The 20,449-nt window shown below is 37.4% G+C and overlaps 1 protein-coding gene across 1 annotated transcript in view; it reads right to left on the bottom strand.

Moving 5' to 3' along the window:
- LOC308679161 (unconventional myosin-Id-like) overlaps positions 1-20,449 on the bottom strand; it is a 164,995-nt gene that overhangs the window by 127,695 nt on the left and 16,851 nt on the right. The window contains exons 2-5 of the mRNA XM_081346478.1: positions 7,518-7,726; positions 6,004-6,097; positions 4,684-4,849; positions 3,167-3,220 (exon numbers count right to left, since the gene is read on the bottom strand). Of these exons, the coding sequence (XP_081202604.1) occupies positions 3,167-3,220; positions 4,684-4,849; positions 6,004-6,097; positions 7,518-7,726 (523 nt within the window). The remainder of the gene's footprint in view (positions 1-3,166; positions 3,221-4,683; positions 4,850-6,003; positions 6,098-7,517; positions 7,727-20,449) is intronic.

Here is a 20,449-nt window from a genome sequence, read left to right as displayed (position 1 = left end):
CCTAGTAAGGCTGCCTTTTGCAATTGATTGATGGCAAATATGTCGATGCCAATGGTGTCCAAGTGGTGCTCCAGTTGTTTCGGGATTGTATCCAAGGTGCCTATTACTATTGGTACTACCCTTGTTTGCCTTTGCCACAGTCATTCTATTTCTATTTGTAGGTCTTTGTATTTTGTGATCTTCTCCACTTCTTTCTCTTCTATTCTGCTGTCTCCAGGCACTGCCATGTCTACTATCCAGACTTTTTTGTCTTTCTTATTGACAATTGTTAAGTCTGGGGTGTTATGTGCCAGGTGCCCATCTGTTTGAATTCTAAAGTCCCAGAGCAATTTAACATTTTCATTTTCTATGACTTTCTCTATTTTATGGTTCCATCAGTACATGCTTGCAGGCAAATGATATTTCTTGCAGATTTTCCAATGCACCATTGTTGCTCATGCTGCTGCTTGTAGTCAGTCAGGGCGATCTTCTTGCAGCAGCTTACCAGGTGGACAACTATTTCTTTGCATAAGTGGGACCTACTGTCTGTTGCTGTCTTCTCAATTTTCACTTTGTATGCATTTGTCCTTAAGGCTTGGTCTTGTGCAATCAGAATTAGTCCCCTGGTCTCTTTGTTTCTAAGTGGTATTTCTTGATTAGGTATTGTTTGGTCTTCTTGTTCTTCAGCTTCTTTTCTTTCATCTGTTCTAGCTTTCCTGCATCTGATCTTAACTTGTTGATCTTATTCCAGTCTAACCTTCCATTTTTGTAGTGTACTGTTTGGCTTTTTTCTTCTTTGTTAATTTTGCATCCCAGGTATTCAGTTATAACTGCAGCTGTGCTGTACATTAGTTGGTTTGCTTATTGCAATGCATTGGTGTTTATTCTTGATATTGCAGTATTTGCATTTTTTAATGCTTGTACTAGCTGTTTCTTTGGAACAAGCTTCCGTGCAGGCAACCTTATTCTGTTGTTTTGTGCTGTTCTAGATGCTCAGTTATTCTGTTTCAATTCTTTTATTCCTTTAGTTAGAGGACTTTATTCTTCCTGAGCAAGAGGTGCCTGGTTTCCGAATGAAAACAGTTGTATATCTTTGCTGGATTCCTCTACTGCTAACTCCCCCTGGTTTACATTCTGAGTTACTTCTGGCAAGGCTTTGATTTCTTTGCCCTGGGTAAACCTTTGCAGTTCATCTAATTCTGTTTTTGTGAATACTTTATTTTATATTATAAATCAACGATCTGCTAATCTCTATTCTGTTATTTCTGATTCTGGATGTTGTTCCTTCCAGGACTGGTGCATTTGTTTCAGATATCCTCTTCTTGTTAGACTTGATCTGTAATAACAGATTATTATTTCTTTGTTTTCAATCACTGTGTATTTGCGATAGGTAAACACCTTTTCTTTCAGTAGTTCTGCAGTTGCTGGCCCTGGTTGCTCAGCTAAAAGTCCTGAGTCCTGTAGTCCATTTTTCACCAGATATCCAGGAAATCCAACGTCTAGCATGGACTTTGTTAACCTGGGCAACATCTGAGCCGGTATGGTTGTCTGAAATTTATGTCTCACCATATTTTTTATGGCAGAGACACTCTTTGTCTGACTCCTCTGATGAGACCTGTCCAGTATGGTTGATCCTCTGGCATAGCTCTCATCTTCCTCAGAGTACACAAGCTCCACAACTACATCAAGGGAGTGCCTTACTGGGGGTTGTGGTTGTTGTTATTATTATTATAATATGCTGAATGGCATTGAAGATATCTTAATTTTAATCCTAATTTTTTACTTAATATAATTTAAAAAAAATAATTAATTTTTATTATTTGTGGGTTTGCTAGCCATCAAAGTGAAGAAGAACTAAAGAGCCTCTTGTTGCGGGTGAAGAAGGAGAGTGCAAAACTTGGGTTGAAACTAAACATTAAGAAAACCAAGATCATGGCATCTGGCCCTCTCAATTCCTGGCAAATAGATGGGGAAGAAATGGAGGTAGTGACAGATTTTATTTTCCTGGGCTCCAAGATCACTGCAGATGGGGACTGTAGCCAAGAAATTAAAAGACGCTTGCTCCTTGGGAGGAGAGCCATGGCAAATCTAGACAGCACACTAAAAAGCAGAGACATCACCCTGTCAACAAAAGTGCGTATAGTCAAGGCTATGGTCTTCCCAGTTGCAATGTATGGCAGTGAAAGCTGGACCATAAGAAAGGCTGAGCGCCAAAGAATTGAAGCCTTTGAACTATGGTGCTGGAGAAGACTCCTGCGAGTCCCTTGGACTGCAAGGCGATCAAACCGGTCAGTCCTAGAGGAGATCAACCCTGACTGCTCTTTAGAAGGCCAGATCCTTAAGCTAAAACTCAAATACTTTGGCCACCTAATGAGAAGGAAGGACTCACTGGAGAAGAGCCTAATGCTGGGAAAGATTGAGGGCAAGAGAAGAAGGGGACGACAGAGGATGAGGTGGCTGGATGGAGTCACTGAAGCAGTAGGCGTGAGCCTAGATGGACTCCAGAGGATGGCAGAGGACAGGAAGGCCTGGAGGAACATTGTCCATAGGGTCGCGATGGGTCGGACACGACTTCGCAACTAACAACAACAACAACTAGCCATCTAGAGTTGTTTTGTATAAGTGACCACATATATTTCTCAAATAAATGAAATCAATGCCATAGTCTTTACACCTCCAGTAAAACAATATGCTTTGCCAATGTGGTAGCCTGGCATAAAAGTACAGTAATACAGAATCCTACTTTCCAACTGAAGCAGACGTTGTCCTTTGTAAAAGGCTACCCTAAGGCACTATTAGCTGTTTCAGAGGCATCCAGTTACCATAATTGCTAACAGGCACACAAGGCAAAACCATGAAGTATATGGAAATTATTTCCATCTGCAGCTAGAACTAGTATGATTTTGTCTTCCAAGGAAAATAAAAACACCAAGTAACTTTACATTTGGATAAAGGAAATCTGAAGAGCCAGTCTTTGAGCCTCAGAATGGAATAAATTATCATCTATAGCGAAATGGCTATACAAAGACTGTCCTTTGCACTGTGAATGAACTAGGGAAGAAAGAAGGATGTAGTAAACTGATAGGATAAAACAATGAGGAACATTACAAAGAAGTGTAAAGAATGCATTCCTCTGAATTTAGGAGTGATTACCCACAATGTGCCCAATTTCACAGTTGTAACTCACCTGATAGAAGGAGTGAAAGTTTCTCTCTCCTGGTTGCTGCACAATCACCCGAGACTAGAAGAACAAGGAAAGAGCCTTATGAAATAAGCTTGCTAACTTATTTTTTAACCTGTACTATCCTGAGCAAACTGTTTACAGTAAGTTAAATATGGAAAACAGGTTGTTTTTAAACCTAATCTTGCTCTATTCAGATAATATATCTCTTGGGAGGCAGAAGGCTTAAAGGGGGATGAAAACTAGCTACACAATTTATGTTATTGCAATATAACACAATATAATTAATTATTACTATTATTATTATTTTATTTATCTATTGAGGTTTTATGGCTGTGAGCAATCCAGAGTCATGTGAGAGATGGGCAGCCATATAAAGTCCTTTAAATAAATTAAACAAATAATGAGAGTCTTGAAGAACAACAGTGGCATAAGGACCATTTGCATGAACCAATTTCAGTTTAGGAAGTGTGGTGGCAATTTCTACAAAGGGCAACTAGCTTTTCACACAGCTATGGAGGGCCCTATGAGGCTGCTGCCATAATCCAGAAAGCAAAACTTTTTATTTAGTATGACCAAGGGTAGAATACCTTCTGGTGTCAACCAGATGGGCAAGCAGGACTTCAATAATGCTACTGGTTAAGGTTTCATTAATCATCTCTTAATTCGTTAAGTGAACCATTGGGGTGTTGTAAATAAATATGAACCCATTTATCCAAGGAGGGTTTGTAAGTAACCTTTTTGAACAGTTGTTAAACCAGAAATTATAAACTAGAAATAGGATAGAAAGCTTAATAGGGTTATCCAAGATTGATTTTTATTTGACAAATTAGACAACTAGCAGAGGGCAAGACACAGCTAAAGTGGGAGTTTATTATTAGCAGTAACATTGAGACGGCCCATGGTTTTAGGACATTTCTCAAATTTGCATAATCTATCTCAAATTATCCAATAGGATTAATTCTAAAAATATGATATGGTTACCAAACCAACAGAAATTGCTGCATGATTTCAATTTGGGAGATGGGGAGAATACCTGAAAAATAACTCCTAAATCATCAAAACTTCAGTGTTTATTCCAAGATTATGATTCTGACAGAGTAGCAAAGTAGAGTGAGGGGAGGGTAAAAGGGAAGAGAAACATACAATGTATATTTTCTATAGATGTTTAAGGACTGTTGCTTTAAAAAAATAATTTCACATATAGTCACACAACAGAAAGCTAGACAGCACTTAAAAACTGCCCTATCATCTATTCCATTTTTAACCGAGGTTTTCACCAGGCCACGAAACATGTAATAGTAAATTTCCTTACAACCACATGACAATCTATTTAAAACTGTGGTCTCTGTTACAATTATATTTACTGAAAGTTTTGCAAGTTAGAGCCAACTTTCCCATATACTTAGTATTATCCCAAGAACTCACTTCAATTTTCTATTATGAATCCAGATGCTTATAATATAGTAAATTTTACTAATTTCTGAAAGATATCTGTGGATGAGTATGAAAGCCCTAGTTACCTTTTCCAGCAAGTAATTATTGATATGTCCACCTATGGGGTCTCCTTTAAAATCAAAATTGATATCCATATATTTTCCAAAGCGGCTGGAGTTGTCATTACGGTTAGTTTTCGCATTGCCAAAAGCTTCCAGAACACAGTTGGATTTCAGCAGCATGTTCTTCACCCTTTAAAGAACACACATGCCCAAAAACCAATAATAAAGGAACCTATGTCATACACAATATTTTTTTATAGGCAAGAAACCTAATGGCCATGTTAGCTCTACTACAGGCTAAAGGAGACCGTATTCCAAAAATGTGGTCGGCAGAAAGCCATCTCAAGCAAATAATAGATCCTTAATTCTCAATTTTAATCTAAAGCAAACTTCATTCTATGTTTAGGAAAGAAGAAATACAGTGGTCTAGTCACTTCCTTCATTGTAGATATTAAAAATTCCTCCTCTCTCTCAAGAAATCTGAAGCCAAGTATAATTTCCCAAATTATGCTCAAGGACTTAGTGGCTTCAGAGAATAGAAGATTATCCTGACAAAATATATAGATAATATTGCTGAGATTATGCTCCTGACTAATAGCAGAAATAGTAAGGAGAAAATGAAAGCAGTTGTATTCAGGTTGTCTAAAGTTTAATCCACTTTAAACCTGACACATTAAAATTCTCAGAAGATAATAAGCCAGATAGGGACAAGTACTTTTTGGGATGTTGGCATTGCCCTAGCCACATCTTATGCAACAGCAAGTTGCTGTTAAAGGCGTTCAGGCTATTATTTGATATTAGAGCTCCACAACATACCTTGAACATTTGATACAATTTATTCTGTGTTCTTTTTTTCTTTTTTTTCTTTTCTTACCAGAGCTTCTGAGAAGCTAAATCTGCACCCTATAGATCAGACATGTCAAACACAAGGCCCGCAAAGTGGTTTCATGTGGCCCGCGAAGCCATCCTGGAAACAGTGAGGGAACGGCCTCCACTGCCTTGGCCCTGGCCCAGAGACCCTTCTTCTCCCAGAGACCCTCAGATTCCCTGTCCCACTCCTGCCCAGGCCCCCATAGGCACCCTTGATGCAAACGATGTAGAGCTGGCCATGCCCACCCAGTAGGCCATACACACCCTAGCCACACCCACCCAGTAGGCCACGCCCACCCTGGCCATACCCACCCGGCCCCCTGAGGGCAACCGCAATGCTGATGCGGCCCTCAATGAAATTGAGTTTGGCACCCCTGCTGTAGATGCACCTTCATTTCTACTTTTTCCTATGGAGCAATTATATTTTGCATTCAATTAAATCAGACATTTTTCCCTCCAAAGCAAACACCTTACCTTTCAACTTCAGCTCTCTGGCTTGGATTAGTAATGGCAGCTATGTACTGCATAATGTATTTACTTGCTTCTGTTTTACCTGCTCCGCTTTCCCCTGAGGGCACAAATGAAAGACAGGATCATAATGCAATATCATCTATTTCGCTAGCTAAAAAGTGTGCTTTGAGCTTCTTGAGCTTCTTTATCATTCAAGAAATTAATATTAAGCTCTATGTCTTCATGCTCACTTTCTAGTTCAAGAGGAAAACTAGGTAAATCTTTGAAACTCTTTATAAAAGTTGGCAAGAAAAGTAGACAATATTGGACTAACAAGTGCTAGATTTTTTAAAAAGAAAAGTTGGAATAGGAGAGCATCAGGCAAATAACTTTTGCAGGTTATATTTACAACAATCTACAAATCCCATTTGATATATAATAGTTTTCAGTGTCTGGAGGTTGTGAGCATATGGATGGGGAAGAGAACTCAGCTCAGCCTTGGTAAACTGAGTGGCTATGGATTTTAGGGTCCACGGTATCTAGGGTTTTTCCATCTTTGGACCCAAATGGATCCAGTGTGCAATCTGGGGTCACCCTTGACTCACAACTTATCTTTGAAGAACAGATGGCAGCTATAATGAGGAAGGCTTCTCCACAACTTTGTTTTTTGAGCTCAGTTGCACCCCTTCCTGGATCAAGAGGCACATGCCTTAGTCACCTCTCAAGTGTATTAGTGCAACACAATTACATGGAGTTATCCTTGAAGACCATCTGGAAGCAGCAGCTGATCCAGAATTTGGAAACACTGGCATTTCTGGCTGTACCTCAGTACTGTACATCCATGTTACATGTCTGCTATGGGAACTGTACTGGCTCCCAGTGTGTTGCCAAGTGGAATTCAAGATGCTGATTGTTACCTTTAAAAGCCTTCCATATCACAGGGCTTAGATATTTGTGGGATCATTTCTCACTGGTTGTTTTTATCCATTCCACTAGGTCTGACAGGAGGGGCATGGTCTGGATCCCTTCAATTAAAGAATGTCATCTTAGGAAACCTTGGAAGCCTGCTTTTTCATTGCAGCACTTGTCTTTTGGAACACCATATCATCCTCAAGATCAGATTGGCCTTGACTCTGCTGGCCTTCCATTAAGCACTCTATGTGCTCCAGGACAAGGGAGTAGATGGGTCCCACATTTTGTATTGTCTTCTTGGGTTCATCTTCTGTGACCATCCTTGGTTTTTTATTTCACTAGTAATTGTTTTTATTGTTTTAATGTGTTGTTAGCTGCCCAGAATTACCTTTACTAGATAGGTAGCCATTTAACATCAATGAACAAATGAACGAACAAATGAATATTACTCAGTCATTCATTCAATAATCAATTATAGAACTTATTAATCAAGCTGGACTCATACTTTACACAAAATTACCACATTGTCAGTTTGTGTTGCAATGCAATATAAGAACCTAACTTTAATCTTCCAGCTTTGTTTAAAATATCACCATGATGGGAAGTAGCAGGTACCTCTGACGCACCTGATATTACAATGCAGGTGTCCTTTGATCGCCTCTTCATAGCTTTATATGCAGCATCTGCAATGGCAAAGAGATGTGGTGGCCTCTCATACAACTCCCGCCCTTTGTATTGCTCAATTGTATCACGGCTGTAGATATTCAAATTCTTGTAAGGATTTACAGAAACAACTACTTCGCCAATGAATGTGTAGATCCGTCCCTTTTCAAACCTAAACAATACAAGACAAAGGCAATAGAAAAGGGTAATGAAAAATTAGAAAAGGTTAAAAGGCAAACAATTAATATCATATAACTTACACAGGCTTTGTACTTTAAGGAGAAGCTCATTTCATCATACTTTTTCCTCATGACCCAAAGAATTTATTGACTATAAGTAAGCAGTATTTGAAGAGTTACATCAGTTATATAAGTACAGGTAGAATTATGTACACTGTGTATGTCTTTTAAGTTCTTTATGTAAACATAGAAACAGGATTAGGAATCTAAAAATTCTGGGCATTCATGAATGTGTGCACAGACCTATTCCTAAAGTTGTATCTCCATTAATAGTAATACTTAAATATGTAACACAGCACAATTCAAAACTCTAAAAATGCTATAAAAAACAAGACTTTAACATTTAACATACAAAATGTCATGTCAAAAACCTGTAGTTTTCTACTGGGAATTTAGTTTTTCCACCAGTATACCATGAATCCAAGCCACTATAGAAAAATAGCACTGCAGATTATTTATTTGTATACTAGCTTTATTAATTTTATCCAAACATATCCAACAAATCTTCCCCTGTCTTTTTCCTTCATAAAAACAACCCTGTGAGGTGGGTTATGCTGAGAGAGAATGACTTGCAAAAGGCACTTCTGGTTTTGTATGCTAAGGTGGGACTTGAACTCATGGCCTCCCACTTTTTAACTTGGCCTTAACCATGGTAAAAGATAAAATATTTTGAGTCTGGGGCAATAGTTTCTCTTCCTGTTTTATTTAAAGGTAAAGGTTTCCCCACACATGCGTGCTAGTTGTTTCCAACTCTAGGGGCCGGTGCTCATCTCCATTTCAAAGCCGAAGAGCCAGCGCTTCTCCGAGGACGTATCCGTGGTCATGTGGCCGGCATGACTAGACACCAAAGGCGCACGGAATGCTGTTACCTTCCCAACATAGCGGTCCCTATTTTTCTACTTGCATTTTTACGTGCTTTCGAACTGCTAGGTTGGCAGAAGCTGTTTTAGAGCAACTTTATTTCTGCATCACAACAATGTGTTAATGTTTCTTTACCTCTAGACCTCATCAGCTTATTTCTTAACTCTACAGGATTTGATGGCTAATAGAATCTCAGTCCTGTTTGTTCTCAAATATTACACACTGTTCTTCATCAATCACAAGGCAAGATATGACAAATTTTTATTTGATAGCTCCACTAGAAACATGAAACCAAGTATAAAGAGTCCTCAATTTTCAACCATTCATTTAGTGACCATTTAAAGCTACAACACCACTGAAAAATAGTGGCTCATGACTGATTTTCACTGTTGCGGTATCCCAACGGTCAAATGAGCAAAATTGGGGCGCTTGGTAACTGGCATATATTTGTGGCAATTGCACCATCCAGGGATCATGTGATCACCATTTGTAAGTTCCGAACAAACAAAGTCTGTGGGGGAAGCCAGATTCACTTAACGATTGGATGATTCACTTAACATCTGTACTGATTCACTTAGCAATTGTGGCAAAAAGGTGATTAAAAATGAGATGCAACTCATTTTATAAGCATCTCGCTTAGCAATGGAAAGTTTGGGCTCCTTTGTTATAAGTAGTCCTCAACGTATGACTACAATAGGAAACAGAATTTCCTTTGCTAGGAAAGGTGGTTATTTAGTCGTGCCTGACTTCGCAACCTTTCTTGCAACAGTTGTTCAGTGAATCACTGCAGTTGTTAAGTGAATGATGCAGTTATTAAAGAATTCAACTTCTCCCATTGACTTTGCTTCTCAGAAGCCAGTTGGAAGGTCACAAATGGCAGTCACATGACCCCAGGAAGCTGAAACCATCGTAAATAAAGGCCGGTTACTAAGCACCTGAATTTTGATCATGTAATCGTGGGGATGCTGTAAGTCACTTTTTCAGTGTCAGTGTAATTTGAATGGTTGCTAAATAAATGGTTCCAATCTGCACTGAATGCAGATATGGTTGAAATAGTTATTTACCCACTATTCAACTCCACACCAGTTATACACTGATTCAGTAATTCCAAAAACAATATACCTATAATATCTATATAAGGTCTGGACTATTTTTTTTTAAAAAAATCTCAACCACATTTATATAAGAATTATTGGCTCCTCACAAGAAAAATAGCAGTTGTACTTAAATGTATTATCATTAAACGTGGCATTGAAAATATAAGTAACAGGACAGGCAAAAAAAATAACAAATTCATGTTTCACCAAGGAGAGAAATTGGGTTTATTTGGTCTGAAGTAGCATAATTTCTTTTAAGTTTATTCTGGAGATGAATATAAAATCTGGACAGAACAATATCTCAGCTGTTTTTTTATGTTGCAAAATTAAATAAAATAGTATCAGCAGTTAAAATTTTGTTTAACAATAAAATTAAGGTGTAACCAGAATTGTCAAAAGTGTTTCCTCTTTCCTTTTAAATATACCAACTATCCTCTTCTCCCTTCCTTTCTGATTTTCTTTCCTAATTTTCTCCTTCTGTCAAATGCTTCTCTTAACACTAATTCCCCATGTCATTTTAGGATTCTCCCTTTCTTCCTAAAAGAGAAATAATCAGTTAAGCCTTTTTCTGCTTTAATAGAATGCAAATAATCTAACATTTTATCACATACACAGTATGAAAGACTTCCTATCAAAACCTTTACCAAAATCTTACCAAAAGCAATCTTTCACATGTACCCAAAAAGTTCTGTATTACATATTGTCTTAAAATTCAGAATTCTGCTGAATTTTTCTACAATGGAGGCATTTACTGATATTCTGAAACATAAGTGTATACTTGAATTTTTAATACATTTTTCAACTCAGTGTTGAGGACAGCCAATTTCCCCAAGTAGGAAATGCCATTCTTTGCACATTTGGTGTCCCTCCTTTCCTGTACGGGACAAAACAGCAAGGAGAGTGAGAGGTCAAATTATTTTATTATACAACATTCTGAACTGGGGCAAATTCTTCTATAAAGGAATCTTGGAAAAGAAACATATTTAATTCAAAGGTTGCCAACAGGTCCATGCCAACTGTAAACCATTCTTCTGGCTTATTGCCATAGTATATACACACTCACACAAACACACTCACACACACAAACACACACTAAATTCTAAAGTAGTATATTCTATGATGACACAGAAATATTGGACAAGAAAAAAACAATCCCATGGTGATAGGTATGGGAACAATGATCACAAAAGAAAAAGGATTTTATTTAAAAGCCTAAATAATTTCCCCTTTAATTTAAACTAGAATTAAAGATTTAAAAGTCGCCCAGGGATCTGATTTCCATATACATTCAGCCTTTTCATTTACATTAACTGTTACTGATAATGAAGGAATGGATGTATATTTCAAAGTAGCCAGCTACTAGAGAATGCAGTTCAGTTCACAAGACAAGGCTTTAAGAAAAAATGCTTTTCTGGCACATTGCGATTTTAATTTACTACAAAGCAAAAATCTTGGACAGAAAGAAGGAAAAGTCAAATCATAAAAAGGGGAACACATGAATGCTTTTCTATCTATTTGCATCAGAAAATATCCTGAGCCATTCCTTCCCCATACTGTATTGTAGAGTGAAAATAAACTTGGAATGTCTGTTTTATCCGCAGACATTAGGAAAGAAGAGCAAAGCAAAAGAAAGGCAATGGAGGATTAAATGACTTCCTAGAAAACACAATAAATCAAGAACAAGGTATTTCCGCTGCCATCTCTCTGACTGAATTTTAACTGTCTTTCTCTAGGCACCTTGTATATAAAAAAGTCATGTAGACAAAAAGAAAAACAAGGCAACAGAATCAAATTTCTATATTTAGCAAAAGGTACATACAGGGACAAGAAGCTAGAATTACATATCTAGATATATGTCCTTGGAATTCATTTTACTAATAGATTATACTATTCTGCCAGATAACCTCCTAGGTTGAGAATAAAAGCTTGCAAGGATTCTAAAGTCATGTAATTCTTATTGAATTGTGCAGTTAAAATTTCATTTTTCCAAAATGATTATTTTAAAATCCTCAACAGAACATCCATGAATGTTGAAAATCCTAATATTATTTCAAATTTGTTTTGAGTCCTGATGTTAAACTTGTATCCACTGGTTCTTGTTGAGCTATTTGCTGTTGATGTAAATCTGGAGAGAAAATAAGCATCTGGGCTTGTGCCAATATCTGGTTCCCATGTTGACATTATTTTGTTGTTGGTTTTTCTTTCTTTTAAAAATCTGCCTTAGGCTAGGTTGTCTCTATTTAAGTATGGGCTTGCTACCCAACCCCTAAAGCAGGGGTAGGCAACCTTGGCTCTTTTATGACTCGTGGACTTCAACTCCCAAAATTCCGGAGCCGGCTTCATCCCAATTTAAATCCTACTTCAGTTTAGCCACTCCATGCATTTGATGAAGTGAGCCACAGCTCACAAAAGCTTCTTCCTTTTAATAACATTTGTTGGAAGGATCTAATACAGGGGTGTCAAACTCAATTTCACTGAGGGCCGCATCAGCATTGCGGTTGCCCTCAGGGGGCCGGGTGGGTATGGCGAGGGTGGGTGTGGCCTACTGGGTGGGCGTGGCTAGAGTGCATATGGCCTACTGGGTGGGCGTGGCCAGCTCTACATCGTTCGCATCCAGGGTGCCTATGGGGGCCTGGGCAGGAGTGGGACAGATCTGAGGGTCTCTGGCAGAAGGAGGGTCTCTGGGCCAGGGCCAAGGCAGTGGGGGCCGTTCCCTCACTGTTTCCAGGATGGCTTCGCGGGCCACATGAAACCACTTTGCGGGCCGGATCCGGCCCCCGGGCCTTGTGTTTGACATGTCTGATCTAATAGCATCTTTTCTACCGATTTTGGAAAATATAAATTAACTTGGTTTTTCTCCTACAATGCTGTTATACCTTTGTTGTCTTAGGAATACAGAAATTCAATACTCAAAATCATTTAGATATCTGCCATAACTATAGAAATCTTGGTATTTTTAAAGCTCTGAATATAATTCATATTTATTGGATATCAGTACTTTAGAAATATCAGCTATTCTATAAGCCCTAATTGGCTATAAGATTGCATTTAACTACTGTATAAGCAAAACTGATTGATTTAAGAGGATTCCAATAAAACAGTAAAATTCATTTTTACAAACTGGGACCTCGCTTTTGTCTTTGGCTTGAATTCTGTGCATACTTAATGTGAGTGGCAGTGCCTAAATGATGTTGCCTGATCTCACCTGCTAGGCAGGGTTAATCCTGGTTAGTTGCTGAGTTCTCAGAGCAGTGAGTTACACTGGAAACTCAAAGAAAAAGAAAAAAATAATTCCCAGAAGAAGGGTGTGGCAACCTACTTCTACAATACTGTAAGAAATTGGCATGGATGCAGCAATCAAGTGTCACACCAACTTGAGTGTCTTTACTGTCCAATAAATTCCAGGTGGCAGCATTTGGCAGCAGGTATATGATTTTTTAAAAAGCTAAAGAGGGTCACGCCTAAACAGAATTTAAATGGGGGAGTATCCAAAAATACCAAGACTGTAGGCTAAATTGGAAAATCAAATAAACATCCTGGAAAGTGTGTATTTAAAAACCAACACACTCCGTGGGACTTACCTCTAAACAAGCTTGCGTAGTATTGTCAGTTACTGGTACTTCTCTGAAAAAAATATCTCTTATTTTCTTTTTCAGAGTCCTATTTTCTACCTTCTTTGAAAACTGTTAATACGATCACATTTACAGATAGTCCCCCATTCATGACCACAATTGTGCCTCAAGTTTCCGTTGCTAAGAGAGATAGTTGTTAAGTAAATTTTGCCCAATTTTTAGCCACAGTTGTTAAGTGAATTACTGCAGTTGTTAAGAACATGGTTGTTAAGTGAATCTGGCTTCCCCATTGACTTTACTTGTCAGAAGGTCGCAAAAGAGGATCCCATGAGCCAGAGACACTGCAACGGTCATAAATATGAACCAGTTGCCAAGCATCTGAATTCTGATCACATGACTGTGGAGATGCTGCAATTGTTGTTAAGTGTGAAAAACGATTATAAGCCACTTTTTTCAGTGCTGTTGTAACTTTGAACAGTCACTAAATGAACTGTTGTAAGTTGAGGACTACCTATACCACATTTTCAGTGCTATTAATAGTATTATTTCACTGATATGAAATAAAAAAGAGGAATGAAACTGTTTACATCAGGAACAATACATACCAAGACTAAAACCAATAAAGAAATTACAAATAGTGCAAGCTTATCAATATCGTTCAAAGAGCAGAGGTGCTTTAATCCGTTTATTTAGTTTCCTATGGATACTATCTTGACTATCTTGCTTTCTTGGCTAAATTCCACATGCCGCACAATTGCTTTCCAGCAGATGCAATCTGACCTCTTACTTGGGAGTACCATATATCATGAAGTATTAGAATAGTTGTTTAGATAAACACACACACACACCTGCTTTTTATAAGATAGAAATTTTTATCTGAGGGGATAAATTTCAATATGCAGGTAGTCTTTGACTTACAACAATTCATTCAGTAACCATTCGAAGTTTCAACAGCACTATTTATAACTATCCCTATGATCATGTGATCAAAATCCGGATGTTTGGAACTGGTTCATATTTATGGCTGTTGCTGCATCCCAAGGTCATGTGATAAGCTTTTGTGACTTTCTGACAAGCAAAATCAATGGGGAAACTGGATTCACTTAACAATTGGGTTTCTAACTTAACAATTGCACTGATTCACTTAACTGTGGCCAGAAAGATTGTAAAGTGGCAAAATTCACTTAACAACTATCTAGAAATTTTTGGGTTGATTGTGGTCATAAGTTGAGGATTACATGTGTTGAGGAGGAAATACATAGTCAAAACAATGCAAAGTCAGAGCAAACGTAGACAATGAATTTTTACCAGGTATCTGCTAGACAATTTAACATTACTGAATCACTGTGGATTTTTCAGACCATTTATCTTTTTGAATACTGTATAAACTTTGCAACAAATTTATTTACTATCTATCTATCTATCTATCTATCTGTCTGTCTGTCTGTCTGTCTGTCTGTTTATCTATCTATCTAATACACAATTGACAAAACAATTTTTAATCTTAAAATAAGAATTAGAAGGGAGACAACTCCAAACAACGTTAAAAATAAAGAAAAGAAAAAAGAAAATTTATCTTATATTTTACATTTATCAATACATTGGTTTACTAATGATTTCACTACTATATGAACAGTATAAAATAATAAAAAAATCTGCAGTAGAAGCACATATTGATACGGTACATGTTTTGTTTAACAGAAAATATTGTTTTTTTTCCAACAGATATTTCTTAGTTATTTCTTGACCTGTGGAATATCACATTTCCAATTCAATCTTTTAGCTTCCCTCCATGTTTGTTACAGCCAGAATTCCTGATAGTCAAATCCCAAAGTTTTTGCTAAATTTACATGGAAATCTGTCTCAAATATAGAATTTCTTCTTCTAATTGCCAAAGCATAGCAACAAAAAAGCATTTCTTAAAAGGTTTTTCAATTCCCTTCTTGCTATTAATGGGCCACAAGCTATCAGCAACTATGCGCTTAGAAGCTCCATTGTTTTCTTATAAAGAAATATTTTACATTTGTCTTGCTCTACGCTGCTTTGTGAACACTGAGAACTTCTAAATACAGTAGAGCACTGTTTCTGAATTTCAGCATTTGAACTTCAAAAGAAAACTGGTAAATCTAGCTAAAATGTACAACAGCACTGAATCAATCATATATCTAATTTGGACCGCTAGCCAATTACTTTATAAACAAAATGGGAACACAAGGGTGTTTCTTTCAAGAGAGATGTGTCCACATTTTCTTAATAGACCAATTTTAGGCCCATTTCTTTTAATCCAAAAGTATATATGAATTCAGATACCTATATGATGCATTATAAAGCGATTAACAAACCATGCATACAATACAAAGCTATAATAAAATCAGCAACATTAGCAGTGAAATAAATGATATAAATATATACTTGATATTTCTTTCTGAAAAAAAAAGCATTCAAGTGGATCAGTGATATAAAGCACTCTGCATACTTATGAAAATAAAGCCTAAACAGCATGTTTCCAAACATACAGTAGCTTCTTCCTTCCATTAAAATTCCTTTCAGCAATAACTGAACAATGTAAAAATATACACAGTTATTATCTGGAGAAGCTAATGCTTTTCTAGAGTTCACTCCTGAAGTTCCTTTCCGTAATTCTTCTGGACAGGAGAGGCTGCCTATTATTCAATTTGAAACAACAGCTCTCCACTCATATGTGACCATACAAGCAAAGACGTGAGTTCTGGTTGCCTCACATGGGAAAAACAATAATAACAAAAAAGACAGTATAAAAGTGATGCAATTCCAACAGGGAAACAAGTGAGGTTGACATATTATCTGACAAGTCCTAACAAGCTGCGACTTCTTATCAACAAGTAGTAAATAATGTGACATTTGTTTTCAGATCCTGCATTAGAAGAGTGAAATAACAGTTAAAAGTGATTCAAATGCAGGTAAAACAATATATTCCTTAATGCATATCTACAGTATTAGTTACAAGTTTTTGCACTGCCCAGTATTCATCAGACAGACTGCTAGTTTGCACTTATATTACGATAGTATCCAAAGTTCTAATAATGATAAAAATATGTCTCCGTACAGAAGTTTTTAAGCACTGCATGAATCTGATCCTAAACATTCTGGATGCAAACCCTTCAAACAGGAGTTAACAATAATTCAGCTTTTTCTAGTAATGTTACCATGTCACTAAACAGCCTCCTGCTTACTTCCAGAAAATCATCAACAACAACTTTATTATCACTGTGAATGTACACCAATCGGCATACATTAAAATGAAATTTCGTTGCATACAGCTCTCAAAGGTTCACCAACTCTGATATACACTCCTGGTTCATGGTCAGCTCAAGTTACAGATCTTCCATTTTAGTCTCTAGGGAGCAAATGGTGGCAAACAGGACAGATGGAAATGGAGCTCCATGTGGATTAGCCTTCAAATTAGCTTGTATTCCTCCACGACAACCTTGCCTCCTTTTCTTTTTCTGATCCTGTCTCTTCCACCTTTTCCTTAAAGAGGCCTTGATTCTTTTTGCCCCTGGAGCACGTTGCCACCAATAACAACCCCTCCAAAAGCTTCTCTCCCATCCTCTGCACCTGCCAACAGCCTCATCCACAAATACTACTCATTCCTGGGTAAACCATGCTTTATTGTAGCATTATCTGTAAATTCAGTTAACTCTTGGATAAGCAACAAAAAAGGTTTAAACATGACCTTTTCCCCAATATGTGAACACATGCATAATTTCCTTAAAATAATCAAATTTCATTAACTAAGTGGCAGCTATTAATCCTTGTCCCACTTCACCACATAAAAATAAATCACAATATCCTGGATTCCACATAGCCAAACTGCCTGTAGCAAAGTTTACAACCTGCACTAATATTAATTTCTTCCTCATTTACTCCAAACTGATCCCATTCCTTAATACATAAAATAATTAGCATTAAGAAAAGCAAAAGAGGAGGGAAGCATGAAAATCAGATTCCACATTTTTGAGATAGACTTTTGGTAAACAATATTGCCATTATTAATGGGTGCTGTCTTCAGAAAGGCAAAAAACATGAATGAATACTTTCAAGAAAAATCTTGTCTAAGAATTTCTTCTTGCTGTAGGAAGTTCAGCAGACATATAGATTGCTTTAATTGAGAAAATAAATATTTTAATAGCAGATTTATTAAAAGTACAAGTAGTCCTTGACTTACAACCATTTGTTTAGTGACCATTCAAAGTTACAATGGCACTGAAAAAACCAATTTATGACTTGAATCTCATGCGGAAGACAACTGGAAGCCAATGCAGCTCACGGAGCAAAGGTGTAACATGGGATAAACAGAGGCATAGAATCAAGATCACACGAAGTACTAGTACTGCTTTATAAAATCCTAGTAAGACCACACCTGGAACACTGTAACCAATTTTGGTCACCGTACTACAAAAAAGATGTTGAGGCCTTGGAAAAAGTTCAGAGAAAAGCAACTAAAATGATCAAAGGTCTGGAGGCTAAAACATATGAACAATGGCTGCAGTACTTGGGTTTGGCTAGTCTAAAGAAAAGGAACAGGGGTGGCATGATAGCAGTATTCCAGTATTTGAGGGGCTGCCACAAAGAAGAGGGCATCAAACTATTCTCCAAAGCACCAGAGGGCAAGACAAGAAACAATGGTTGGGAACCATTTAGTCAAAGAGAGAAGGAACCTGGAATTAAGGAGAAACTTCCTAACTGTGAGGACAACTAACCAGTGGAACAGCTTGCCTTCAGAAATCATGGCTGCTCCATCACTGGAGATTTTTAGGAAGAGACTAGACAGTCACTTGTCTAAAATGGTATAGGTTCTCCTGCTCGAGCAGGGGGCTGGAGTAGAACATCTCCAAGGTCTCTTCCAGCTCTATTCTATTCTATTCTATTCTATTCTATTCTATTCTATTCTATTCTATTCTATTCTATTCTATTCTATTCTATTCTATTCTATTCTATTCTATTTTCAACTTATTCTTTGTGGCAACTCCTGAGATATTGGTACATTGCTATCATGTCACCTCTAGTCCTTCTCTTCATTAAACTAGACATACTGAATTCCAGCAACCGTTCTTTATGTTTTAGCCCCAGTCTCCTAATCATCTATGTTGCTCTTCTTTATACTCTTTCTAGAGTCTCAAAATCCTTACCAAGACATTATAAAGCGGTATTAACAATTCATGTAGTCTTGATTCTATCCCTCTGTTAATGGACCTTATCACTGTGTTGGCTTTTTTGGCAGCTGCAGCACACTGCTGGCTCATATCTAAGTGATTGTCCACTAGGACTCTGAGAACCCTTTCAAATTACTATTGAGCAAGATATCACCTATACATACCTGTGCATTTGGTTTTTCTTGCCTAAATGTAGAACCTTATTTTTTTCACCACTGAATTTCATTTTGTTAGATAGTGTCTGTCAAGATCCTTCTGTACCTTAAGCCTATCTTCTGGAGTGTTGGCTATTCCTGCCAGCTTGGTGTCACCGCAGATTTGATGAGGTCCTCATCTATCCCCTCATCCAAATCACTGATGAAGATATTGAAGAGCACTGGGCCCAGAACAGAGCCCTGGGGCACCCCACTACACACTTCCCTCCATGTAGATGCAGTTCCATTGAGGACCGCACACAGAGTACAGCCGGTCAGCCACTATGAATCCATCTGGTGGTGATGCTGTCTAGTCCATATTTTTCTATCTTATCAAGTAGTAGATGGTGGTCTACTTTATCAAATGCCTTACTGAAGTCTATGTAAATTATATCCACAGCATTCCTCTGGTCCACTAATTTTGTCACCAGGTCAAAGAATCTGTTTTTGACAAACCCATGTTGGATTTTCTAATGACTTTGCCTGTAGCTGATTCATTGCTTGATTATCTTTCCAGAATTTTCCCAGGTATTGAGGTCAGGCGATGGGTCTGTAGTTTCCTGGATCCATTTTCCCCCTCTTTTTGAGGATGGGAATTACATCAGCTCTTTTCCAGTCCTCTGGTAGTTCCCCAGTGCTCCAGGATCTTTGAAAGATATAGTTCAGTGATTCTGAGATATCTGCCAGTTCCTTCAGAACCTATGGGGTGTAATCCATCTGATCCTGTTGATTTGATCTTGTCTAGGGTGGACAGGTGCTCACTTACCATTTTATAATTTACTGTGTTTCTAATCGGTTTTTTACAGTACTGTTTTTGTACCATAAAACATTTTAAATATGTAGTAGTTTGTTATGGTATTACTCAAGAAAACAAGCATTTAAGGTTTTTGATTAGAGGATAACCTACTAGTGGCATGCAAGATTTACTTCTGAAATATAAATTGTATTAAAGATATGGAGAATAATCAGCATATTAGACAATACTGATAAATGTATCCCCTATAAATCCTATTATAGAATAGAAACAAAATGTGTAAAGGTTTCTTTTCTATTCCTAATACACTTTGACTTAATTCATAAACATTCCAAAGACTTGATTAGTTGTAAAACTAACATTTTTGGAGTTGGTATGTCATCCTCCTGCAGGAATGAAACTGCCCAGTCCACTTTTAACCAGGGGAAACTTTTATGCCTCAGGCAAGTGTACACTCCTATAGAACAAACATTGCTTTCCCCCTCTCTTCTGTACACTGCGGGTTGTTGTCATTCAGTTGTATTATAATACTTAACAGTGGTTTCCACACTTCAAGATAATGTATTAACTTGAATAGTTATTGATTTTGAAGAACAAAAGAAATAATTTGTTTTAAGGCTAGAAAATCCTTCAAAACACAATTGAGTACATATAAAGCACCTCTTTTCACCTAATTAAAGTAGCTACATCTTTCAAATGCATGTTGCTGCCTGTAAGACTGCTCCTGTTTATAATGGATATGCACAAATAACCAAACAAAGAGACAACTGAGAACAGCTTTCACAAAAGTTATGTGAACCTAGAAAAGGAGGCACTGTAGCTGTTTTAATTTTTTTTATATATAAAAAATGCTCTGGATATGCTTCTGCACATTTTGAAGGACCTTTTTCAAAGTTTGCTCAGGTCTACTGAATATATCTTTGATAAGAAATGACACAGATTCAATTAGGAGGAAGGCCTGTATCCAACGGAAGATTATTTTC

Source organism: Vipera berus, assembly GCF_964194415.1.
Source record: "Vipera berus genome assembly, chromosome: Z".
NCBI lineage: Eukaryota > Metazoa > Chordata > Lepidosauria > Squamata > Viperidae > Vipera > Vipera berus.
Note: the sequence above shows the minus strand (reverse complement) of the source record. Positions and strands in the feature narration are given on the sequence as shown.